The 12295-nt window shown below is 46.9% G+C and overlaps 1 protein-coding gene across 5 annotated transcripts in view; it reads right to left on the reverse strand.

Annotated features, from left to right (window-relative positions):
* Positions 1–578: 578 nt before the first annotated feature.
* LOC144169301 (Na(+)/citrate cotransporter-like) overlaps positions 579–12295 on the reverse strand; it is a 56862-nt gene continuing 45145 nt past the window's right edge. For all 5 annotated transcript variants that reach the window (XM_077698386.1, XM_077698385.1, XM_077698384.1 and 2 more), the window contains 4 exons: positions 11415–11592; positions 10832–10993; positions 5737–5874; positions 579–3663 (listed from right to left, as the gene is read on the reverse strand). In XM_077698386.1, coding sequence (XP_077554512.1) covers positions 3445–3663; positions 5737–5874; positions 10832–10993; positions 11415–11592 — 697 coding nt within the window. In that variant the 3' untranslated portion in view covers positions 579–3444. The remainder of the gene's footprint in view (positions 3664–5736; positions 5875–10831; positions 10994–11414; positions 11593–12295) is intronic.

Genomic DNA, 12295 nt, shown 5'->3' on the forward strand with positions numbered 1-12295 from the left:
GCGTGATGAAGCCGGAGTCTATCCGACTGCTCCATTTCGACATGGTCGAAGTGAGCGCCAAGCAGCAGGTACCGATTCGCGCCATACACCCCAAACCCAAACCTTACGCCTACGGAGGGCGCACCCCAGAGTTCCTGTGGGTACTCTAGAAAAGTGGTGCGTAGTTCCAGATTAGCACATACTCGGAATGTGAGATCGGCCAACCAAAGAATCCATCACAAGAAAGCTTCGCGCTCAATTATCGTCGTCGTTAGACGGGGTGCTGCATGATATTTAGGTACAAATCCAGTCAAAAACAGAGCGAGGGTGAACAGTGGTCTCTAGGGATATGGGGGCGCCATCTAGGAGGACTGACAGCAAACAAGGCGTTCCGCCTTTCGGCTGCACCACTAGTTCGCTTACTTACGTTCGCTTGAGTACTTACCTTGGATAGGTCTCCACAGTCGTCACGAAACACATGATTCAGCGGGAGAATCAAAATCATTTTTGAAATTGTTTAATTTCTCAGAGAATACAGCACCGGTCGGTGCCGGACAAGCGCTAGGTGCACTATAAAACACCAAATGTTTCGAATAAAACAAACTCGTATATTGTCGGCATGGCCCTTTTGAGACTTCACTGGTACAGCGCCATTTTTGCAGAACTTGTTGAAGGACGCAGCGCAAGGAGACAGATCGGGAGGAAGGTTGGGCAAGTTGGTAGTGGAATACCTGAGGCATGGTTTTTACCACAAAAAAGACGCGAACACCAGAAAAGAATCCGGACGGGACCGACGCGGATTGGGCAGATGGACTTGGAAACATGCCTCAGACGGATCGCGACCGCGGTCAATTTTTCTGCCCTTCAACGTAATGTTACATTGCTGATTCATTACGGAATGCAAGATGCCGATCTGCACCCACGTATCGTCGCAAAAAAAAAAATCTAACTTTCCAGAGGGCAGTGTAGGTATTTCTACGTCTCGAAAGTGCCAGGTTTCAAGAGCAGATCATCAGAGCCAGCATACCGTAGCTGAACAAGACCAGCGCGGAGGCGCATGAGGAGAATTCAATGCACCTCCAGCACTGCGATCACTGCGACGAGCAGCACAGCCAAGGCTGTTAGGCATACCGAGCGTCAAGTTCCCATTTGTGCAGGAATGTGGGTCATATTTAGATGGCGCGCCTGAAGAAAAGTTCGAGTCACAAGAGCACAAGGCTGGACCCCACAATGGCAAGTTACACGCCACCCTTCAACCAACTGGCAATACGTACCCATGTCACCAAGCCCAACTATCCGACCTCAACCATGCGATGCGATGAGATTTTTAATGGGGGGGGGGGGGGGGGGAAGGGGGAGGGGAGGGAAAAGGGCCCGAAACTGTCTGGCGTGGGGTGCCGACACCTTATCAGGCCCACCTCGACCATGCTTTCGCTGTGTATTTGACCCGCAATCACCTAGTTTACCTCCATTTTTACGGTGTATCTGGTTTTCGAACTAGATTTGAGAACATGGTACTTCATCATCAGCGAAGACTAATTCCGATAGCTTGGCTAAAGAATTCACGTGTTAACCTAATTTAGAAGCTTACCAATAACTGGTAAAATCTCAATGTCAGCCTGATGACTTTGTACTCTTCTGGAAAAAGTCACAGTTCTCACCTGCTTTGTCCCCATTAATAGTGTCCCCATTAAAAATTGAGGAGGCATCCTGTGCTACAAAAGTTGATGGCCAGCGAAGCCGCCGGGTGTACCACTGCCAACACACGATAAAATCAAATGACACAGATAAATTCGCGTTGGAAAGGTTTTCTTTGGTCCAATTCATTTTTACAATGACCTTGTGGTCAACGTCTGCTTCGTGGTTTGGTCGGTCACAGGCACGTGCATCTTCCTTCCGCACTGACCACTCCTAACGGAGAAAAGTCGAATGTTCGAGAGCGGAAGTCGCGTCTACGCTGTAGTTCATGGCGTTCTCTCACAGGTCAGCCATCCTCTCGTTTGCCCGCCCCCAAACGTCTTGAAAAAAAGTGGGACTTCTCCTTTCAGAACAGGGTATCTGCAAAGTCTCGAGTTACCACGTTTAGAACCCGTTCATGTCGAAACTGATGGAGGCTGAAAGGATGGAAGCTTCAGAAACCATTGCGTAGCGTCCTGTCTCGCGGTGATCTGAAATAATTTGTCACAGTGGCTAGATTGGGTTGCTTTTCGGTTTACCCCTCTGTGACACATGTTATGGAGGCACAAGGTGCGTGTTCTTTGCCATTGTATTTTATTTCTGAGTTATCTATGTCATAGAACCCGTCCTAGCCAAAAGTAATATATGAGCCGCGTTTCAGGGTCTGCGTTTTGTTATAGGGAACCACTTAATGCTGTTGCATACAAACAACCAAGAGCGGCAAGTGAATGGTATTGCAAAAGGCGCATTACCCGCGAGACGCTTAACCATTTGAGGAGGCAGGCATCTTTCTGGCACGCGCCACTATTGGGTTGGGGTGGATCCAAATACTACATTATAAAGATGAAGGCTGAGGATAGAACTGGCTCCTCCAAGTATAAGCAGTTGTTGAGCAGTTGTGTACGTTTTTTATTGGTTACAGAGAAATGCAATAGTTTAACTTGTTTTGGTCGCATAGACTTTGTTTAAGATGTACACAGATCACTGCGCTGTAAACCATTTGTATAAAAATGTTTTACTTCCAATGGTCACTTTATTTGAAATTATCCATGGTTAAAATTTTTAGTGCATATTCGTAAAGGGCACCAAACGATTAAGTTGAGGTACCCTTTAAAATCCGCTTTCTCGTCCGCAATGTCATAACGAGTGTTTATTTTATAAACAAATATCTTCTGGGGGACGTCACGGGAGGATGGCGAGAAAGTAAAAGATGATGCTTTTGTGTAAATGCCAGCTCGCCGTGTGAATTCGCCGTGTGTGTGTGTCAGGCAGTTTTGTTCGCCTTTTGCCATGCCATCCAAGGCAGTTTTGAATTGCCTAAAATAAACGGATACAACAACAACAACAATTATATTCTTCTAGATGCACGCCAGCGATGCCGACCCAGCCGTGAGGGCTTTAGCCAATTTAAATACAATGCAGAAAAATGGCATCCGGGTTTCATGGTTTCACACTAAAGAATGTAGCTTCAATTCTGGCGGATTACTATATACGGTGTTCCGCTTTTAATCTCAAAGAATAGGTGTCAAAATTTCAAGATTTTTGCTAATAGCCTTCTGCTCTTGCTCATCAACAATAAAAAAGGACTTCCATATGATTGCCCCAATCTAAACAACAAGCTGTCCGGCATGACCCGCTGCGTTATGCGCCGCATTTAGAGATTCGGCTTTGAGCCTTGGTTTTGGAGTGTTCGCGTCACTAATGGGGCAACAAGGCAACCTGACTCGAATGTCCCGTAACTTTGGCTCATTCACGGAAGCCATGTTTCTGCTGCATTCTTCGTTGGTTTCATACAGTTGTTGTATAGTTCATCCCTAGCATAATAGTAGTGCCGTTCAGTGCTGCTCCTGTAGCGTTTGACATAGGAGGTGCTGAAAACGGCGCACTTCCAGGTTGTTGAGCCCATTCCGGCAGCCTTCCAAGCCCGAATATAGGAAAGCCAAGGACGTGGATCATTGCCACTTCAATGATAACGCAGACCATGTTCATGACGAAACCGGGCCTTGCCTGTAATGAAAACAAGATAATAAGAGAGCATGTTGTAAACCCACCAACAGTACAGTAGTCATAAGGCAACAGCATTTTGATACCTACAAAATCACGCCGGACTTCCACAATCTCACGAACTGGAATTGTCAAATTGCCAGACACCGTTCTGAGCGGCTCATCTGTGTACACATATGCTCCATACCAGGAGCGACGCGTCTACATTTCGCTTCGCTCCTCATCTGCGAGCTGGTCACTCATAACAAGCATCACACAAGCGGACACATGTCCGGACTGTACGAAACGATCCCGCGAACTGCGTTGTTATCCCGTGACCAGATGTTCTGTAAGCGATGCCCCTCTCCCTTTCACCCGTTCTGTTTGGCCCATCTTTCTCACTCCCTTTCTACCTACTCTGCTACGCTTCCCGCTCCCATCCCCACTCGCCTTCCCCCACCTTCCCCTTTCCGGCCTCACAGAACCACTTCCACCTCGGCCTTCTCCCTCCGCATCCCACTCTCTTGCCTTCAACCGTCATCCTTCTTCCTCCAAAGCTTGCTTTTTCCTTTCGTACCTACAGCTGTGTCCTCCGTCCCGTGATTCACCCACTGTCGGTGACGTAACCCTAAAATTTGTCACTGACTGATCACCGCTAGTTGGCAGCAAGTGACCTGTACTAGCGAGGGGTCCCAGCAGTGAGATTTTCAGCTGATTAAAGGGACAGGTAAACTGAGACACCAAACGTTTCGCGTTTACTCATCCCCTCACGTCACCCCTTCGTCTCTTGTTTTTACCTGGCTTTAATCACCTCCAACGTTCTGGGAGAATATGTCAATAAGTACGTCCCTGACAGAGCCTACACTCGTGACACTCTTCCCTTCGTCTTCTACCATGACGTGTATACATTCGCCTTTGCGATAGCATACATCCGGCATTTTACTATAACGGCGCAAGGTTCACACAATAAAAAGTATCCATTCTAGGCATCACGCAGTCACATTAATCGCAGACAATTGACTCAACTTTATTAGACAAAGGTTCATTACATTTTTAAAGCTTTGCTCTCTTCAGATTGGCTTTACAAGAGCGGTGCAATCGGTATCGATGATGGTACCATATCTTTTGCGACCACTGAATTATTATAAGAACTTACAAACCGCGAACCGCTCTCGCCGTGTACTTAGAACTATTCGGCACCTCGTTTTCCTTCATTTAAGGCGTTGCAGCCACATTTTCAGTGTATTCTCAGTGGTCGCCTCATCGTTGCTTTTTTTCGTGCAGCGAGAGCTCTCCTGAAGTTCCTATTATCATTGGCGACAATGGGTTATATGGAACACATAGAACAGGTACTACAAGCCTCTGTTTTTTAACAGCGAAGCTGTTGAGCAAATTGTTTGTGTATGGTGTCCGCATTTTTCAAAAAGTCAAGAAAATGCCGTGCGCTGGTGCACGCGTGCCTCGAGGGCACGTTCGTCAAGCCAAGCATACCAACTTACGGAGATTGGCCAACATTGGCCACAAAAAACTCCAGCGTTCGCCGTATCACGGCAACACTTGCTCGGAACGAGAAAGATACGTCATAACGTACGCCCCTTGCTCGTTCGTCGTCGTGTCGTCATGCGCATGTGCTCTGTACCGTAAAAGAGCCTATACTTGAATGTCGAAGCTGTTGCAGGCGATCATTGACTCCACATGACCACGACGGGGATGGTTTGCACGGCCGAGGAAGAGGCCGCGCTTCGAGAGGCTCAGCGTGCAAAGCATCCGCTAGCGACACTAAATCGTGCATGCAGAGTTGCGTACGAAGGCGTCGACCAAAACGACGAGCTCACTCTGGCCTTGCTCAACATAAGGACATGACGTGCCATACCGCCGATGTCAACCACGACACCACAACTATACTGAAACTGAACATTTTGGCCGTCAATGATCACGTGAAACACCTTCGACATCCAAGTTTTGCGCGTGAGTGCAAGCTTCCCTGAATTTGTTTTGTGCCAAACAAATGGGTTGTGCCTTCGGAGATAGAAAAAGCCCGCATCACGTCCTTATGATGTGGGACATTCATGTCACTCGTCAAAAGAGTTGGCTTACCATTTCGGGAATGCTTAGTTCGGCCAGCTCGTAAACGATGGCGTTTGGTGGCGAGGCAGCCGGAAGCATAAACGAGAAGGAGCAGCCGATGGTCACCGGCATTGCTAAGTACAGCGGGTGCACCCCCATGGCTATGGCCTGCGCACAATACACATTTGGTGGGCACCGGCTTTATGGGTTACATCGAAAACAATAACTCTGCACTCTATGGCCTTTATGATCCGAGTTTAGATGGGGATATCGTTACTAGAAGAATGATTCCATTGCCTGATGGGCTGTGCAATCAATAAGGCCCTAAGCTGGCCGTGTAGTTGTTACAATGATAACCATAAGGAAATGGCGCCTGAAACGGCAGGTATAACAAAGAAGCTAATAAATCATATCTGCTTGAATCTAACGCGGCGCTTTTACATGTCTCACGTATTACTGAACATGTTTCCAAACATATCAAACAAACCTTGGCTTTTCGGCATCATACTTCGGTCAATTAAAATGAACGATATTTTTTGAATGACATAGACAGCGACAGGACAAGTGAGACGAACCAGTGATGATGATACATTAACCAGTTTACGGTCCGCCATCTTAAGGTGTGCGCTGCTCTGGTGCGCCAATCGGTCTTCCATACTGTATGAATGTTTGCGATTATGACGTAGCGTGCACCAGATCCTCGTAATGTTACACCTTCCAAAAAAGTTGCCCAGTTTTAATTTATGACGATGCACTGGGCAGGGCTGTTCCACGCCACTTACTAAAATTCCATTGTGTAGTGATGATTCCCGGCATCCTTCGGAAGATTTTCAATATACTCTGTGCAATTCGCAGTATTTAACCACAGTCGTTTTGATTTTTTTTCCACACATGTCGGCTTAAAATAGGTTGCTGCTTATACCTACATGCTTGAAAGTAACGATTGTTGCGGGTAATTGAAAAAAAAATACAATACAAGCTTAAACTGCGCGAAAAGAAAAAAAGACGTTTGATGCCAGTCAACTGATAAAATATTTGAAAATTCCCTGCTACTTAGTGAGTACTCGCCACCCAACCAGTCGGGAAAGACTCAAACAGTTGCAAGAATAAGGTTATGTTTGTAGCTGTGTAATATACCCGACAACTTAGGAGTAAAAAATTTGAAGACAGCACTCTCGCTTTTGTAAACGGCAAATGTGTAAAAAAAAAAGAGTAGACCTTGCTGGCGCGAAGAAGCTGATCGAAAACACTTTCGATTGTCAGAAGATAGAAAGTAAACAAGGCTGCATGACGATCTAGAGGAAGAAGAAATGTGTTCGCGGCAGCAGCTACGGGGACATGGCAGGGCCAAGGGAACTACGCAATCCCATCACTGCACCTGGAGTTCCATAAAAAAATATGAACCCATCCGTCTATACGATGACGATAGTTGAACGCGAAGCTTCCTTGTGATGAATTCTTTGCTAGGCCAATTCCACACTGCGAGTGTGTTCTAGTAAGGAGATACGCACCGCTCTCCTACAATACCCAAAGCAGCTTTCGCGTGTGCACTCCGTAGGCCTAACGTTTGGGTTTGGGGTGTGCGGCGCTAGTCCGTACCTGCCGCTTCGCGTTCAGTGAGCAGTTTTTCGAGTGGGTGCCGGTTTGACGCGTTTAACCCCCAGATGTGGCGGTAGGTCTAATGCCAGGAACCTCAATACGGGATGTTAGGCCTAACGTCTTGTAGCTAACAGCCTTACGGCACACAGAGCAACGCCATTCTTCTCGTTATGGATTCTTTTGTTGTCGTTTGAGTTTTCCAAACCGTGTCGACCATGTCGAAATGGAACAATCGGATAGGCGCCGGCGCCATAACGCGAGGAACACAGGTTCGATTACGCCCACGATAAGCGTTTTTTTTTTTGCTTCACCCACCATCATTAATCACCATCGTCAGAAAAAGTTGGCGTTCCTCCAGGGCGTATTTTCGTACAATGGCATCAGTGAGGACACTAAACCTTCGCTTTAAAACACATTACAACTGGGGAATAAGTACTTGAGGGACCTCTACTTACCCCCGACAACTTACCTGCAAACAAACGAAAGAAAAGAAGCTCTCTTCCTTGAACGTGAACAATACAAGAGAAAATATCTAAAACCGACTGATAGGACCGTCACAGGTGATAAGTAATTGCAATAAGAACTTAATGGAAGCCATCAAAGATGCATTTTTTCTTTTTTTCTTTTGTTTAGGCAAATTATTTCAAACGGGGTAACATTCTCTGTGGAACACGGCTAAAACTCTGGTGGAGGCAATGATCAATAAAATCAGTGTGCGCAAAACTGCTCTAGCCGGCATACCTGTCGTTTGATACAGACTGATGGGCAGGGGAGAAATGTGGTCACATGAGATTTCGTCAAAGAGTGATTTGACCACATTCGAACTTGCCGATCTCGTCGGGGTATGAATGAAGACCTTAATTTTAACGCTTAATATACATCTACATGATACCGTTATCGATATGTCTGACCACAAGCAGCGGTGATTTCTGTCTCACAATAAAGGTGCCGTTGCACACAATGTCATTGGATCCTGTCTATAGTTCATCTCAGAAGCTAGCTGCAGCACTGTGGAGGCTACATTGTTGTCCCCCTCAGGGCGCCTAACTCACCGCGAAGGAAGCGACAAAAGGCGCCGGGGCCGTGCGGTGTCACTTGCCGAGAGGGGAGAAGGGAGTGTCCTTTCAGGACCCCCTTCACGGCGGATTAGGCGCCCTCAGTGGGCGCACTATTGATAACAATGTAGCCTCCACAGTGCTGCAGCTAGCTTCTTAGATGAACTATAGACTTCAGTGGTTTCTTGTATGGTATAAGGGGTGAGCACGAACGCAAGTATTTGCAATATTTAAATCTAGGCTAAAGAACTCGTGCAGGTGTAAAGCAATTTTAAACCCCACTAAAAACGCCTAATTGTTCAGAGGTGTTTTCTGCCCGGGCTAAATTCAGCTTGTCCGACCAGATAAGTGACGAATGGTTACAATAAACTCCCCAAAAAGCCGTAATTTTCTTTCGGTGAATCTGAATACTTTGCGGAGCGCATCTCCGAGTTAAAACGTTAATTGGAGAAATGCATACCTAATTGTTCTCTCGCTTGATTTAATGCAAACCCCGATGCCTTTATGGAAATTTACGAGGACACCAAGAGCTGCTAACGCACAAAACAGTCCAAGAAACTAAATCCTGGCGCTCCCTCGCGACAAAGAAAAGAAGGAGGGATGTGTTATAAAGCACCTAGGTATATACTCCACCAACTTCCTTGGGGGACAGATAAGAAGTGGAAACAGTAGCAAACAAACGTCACGTTGAACATAAGATATGTTTAGGAGCTGCGTTCCACTTAAAAACTCTCAATGTGCCTTTTCGTGGGGGAACCAGCGTAAACTTAGACAATGATGAAAGACGCTGAACACAAGGGCAGCCACTGGTCTAACAACGAAACTTTAACATCACTAAGGATGAATATATACATACAACACAAAACAATAAAAAGCCGTGCGTACGAGCGACACAAGTTCGCAAAATCAAGGTGAGCAGGCAACTCGATAAAAACCGCTACAATCAAGACCCACGCAGACAGGCAATCTCTTTGGATGGAGACACACTTGCTTAGCTAGCACACTTGCCTCCTCTTTCTGCAATGTTCAACGCTTCAGTAGTTTCACAGAGTATTGGTCGTCGGTGCCTAAATGGAATGCCTGTGCCGGAAAATCAGGTTTACCTCGACTACAGTTGGCACAGTGTGAAGAAAGATGGCATGATGGGCGGCCCCTTAATGTAAATTCATGCTCTCGCAAACTCACATTGATACAACTATCAGTTTGCCCAACGTGTTGTTCAAACACCGGAAACAAATGCCCCCCGTGAAATTATGGAAGTGTTCCACGTTGCATTAAGAGGAGAGAAGCGTGTTAGCCAAGCAAGTGTGTCTCCATCGCAAAGATGTTGCCTATCTGCGTGGGCCTTGATTGTAGTGGTTTCTATCGAGTTGCCTGCTCACCTTCATTTTGCAAACTTGTGGCGCTCATGCCGAGTGCCGGTAATTTTTTTTGTTGTATGCGCATGTTCACCCTTTTTTATATAAAACTTTAGTTTTTAGACCAGCGGCTGCCCTTGTGTTTTACGCTCTTCCTCCTTGTCTAAGTTCGTGCTGCTTCCACCCAAGAATTTGTATTTCCAACCAGCCCAGCTTGCAACCTTTCTCCATATCCAGATGTAACTCTGTGGAGCGCTTTTTTTAACTTATAAGGTACCAGGTCATGAGTGCACGAAAAACCAAACAGAGAAACGAGAACTGTTATGCCCTCCCCTCCTCTAAATTATATCATCGAGCCGCAATAACACCTAGGATACTGATGACCCCAGCCAATGAGCTGGCTTGCAACAGCACGGTGCGGACCTTCAAATGAGAGGCACATCTTGTTTTATTAGGCAGTTCCCAGACAACGGCTATATTGCCTTCCATACTCGGATACAACTCAAGAATGAAAACGGAAGTTGCCACTGCACCTCGTCACCGCCGCCGGCTGTACCTCCGCTCATCCCAAAGCGCTCCATGCTGCTAGTATTTTGGACATGACGCGAGTCGTTTTGCTGATATTTCGGACCCAAGCTGCTTATAAATTACTGCAGCGATGTCAAACAAACTACGTGAGAAAAAGCAAGCGATGTCACGGATTAAGTGCAATTTCCTTTCTAAACGAGCACCCACGCTGACTTTCGGGGTCGTCGCTTCGGCGAAGTGATACACTGCGTGAGCCATTGCCGTTCTTGACTTTTATCCAGGTATAGCTTCATGCGAGCCAACATAGGATGGTCGACTGACTGGATGTGCAATTGGCGACCTGTTACTTAAATGCAATCCCGCATCTCCATGACCACAGCGCTTCCACAAATGTTTCCGCTGTTCCCCTGTCCCCGTTCAATACTCACAGTGGTGTGGTGGCACCGGTACACCGAGATCTTTGTTTCCTGCTTGATATGTGCACAAACGCCCACACAGTGCCAAACACATCATAAGATAGTGCGATAACTATTTCATAGTGAAACATTGAACTGATAGCACAGTTTAGCCGAGGAGACAACTCACCATATTGCAGACGACTGGCAGGAGGATGGAGCTGATGGCCGTATTGCTCATCACTTCGGTTAACATTGACGCGGCAAAGCACAGCACGAGTGCGATCATCGCATGGGGTAGCACGTCGAGGCTTTTCAGATGTTCGACCAGGAAAGCAGAGAGTCCGGATTGCTGGAACAAATTTCTCTTTGAGTCCGTTACCTCAGAACACTCGAAACTTGGGCTGGTTGGTACATAACTTGACACTAATGCAACAGCGCCTCGGACAGTACAAGAAGAGGAGGCTAAACACACTTGCAAGTGTTTGTACAAAGTCATACACAAGCGCAAGTGTTTGTCTTCCCTCTTCTTCTCAAACCTTACGGGCTATCACTTTGAGTCGGTTACATTGGGCATATTATTTTTAGTTTTTTTTAGCCGATGCTATATCAAACGTTAGAAAAGGGCTGCATAAACCATAATTCGACGAACATCACCTGGATGTAGTAATGAGATGAAGTCTGTGTAACGCAACGAGCAAATAAGAAAACAGCCTGAACACTTCAGCCTGCAATGCGCAAAAGGCACGAATTCGTGGGGAACGACCACTGACCTTGCATCCCTCGGCAAGGCACGAGCCTCCGCCGATGAGCAGTATCACTCCCCACTGTGCGCTGTCGCTGGCCTCGTCCCACGTGATGAGCGACCGGCCTGTCGGTCGCCGGGGGTCCTTGGGAATCACGAACAGCAGAAATATGGCGATCATAGCTGGGGCCGAAGGCTTTATAATCCTGCGGGTGATGGGTGCGTAGAGGTAGAGAGTGCGACGTTACACCGTTCATTGTGCGCAACAAGGAATTGATACGAATTGCGATCGCCAACGCCAGTTATTTAGAAATACACTTGCTAATTTTGTAGTTTCGAAAGCAGCCTCAGCACTGTACCAATATTTTAACATGGGACCGGTCTTCGTCGCGCAACACCAGTCATCCTGGACCCGCCGTATAGAGGAGACATGTCGGCATGAAGAGCGGGTTATTGACAGGGAAGTGATGTGCGACAGAGCTATTTTATGGGAACGGTTAGTTAAAGGAAGCCAAAGTGTAGACCAGCTCATTTCAGTTTTTTTGTATTACGAAGCGAAACCACCAGAAATCCTTAAAAAAACACCCCATTTTATTCCAAATTACAAACGGGGCGCAGATGGGAGGCCGCGCTGCTACGCACAGGCCCTCTGACCCAGGCCTCACTAGCCCAGGCGGCCGAAGACGCTGCCAAAAACTATATGAACCCTGATACTGCCGGAAGGACACTGAAGCCGACTTGAAAAATGACCCACCCATGGCAACAACAAAGTTTTTACTTGTCTGATCCGAAGTTTTCGCTTTGGAGAAATCAGCCTTCTTAATACTGAAGAAACGAACAAGAGGACGACCACCACCGGAGTCCCCCGACCACGAAGTGACGCTTCGCGGAGTAGTCATCCCAAACGTC

Source organism: Haemaphysalis longicornis, unplaced genomic scaffold (assembly GCF_048455015.1).
Source record: "Haemaphysalis longicornis isolate Haplotype H1 unplaced genomic scaffold, Haemaphysalis longicornis Haplotype H1 scaffold_2, whole genome shotgun sequence".
Classification (NCBI taxonomy): domain Eukaryota; kingdom Metazoa; phylum Arthropoda; class Arachnida; order Ixodida; family Ixodidae; genus Haemaphysalis; species Haemaphysalis longicornis.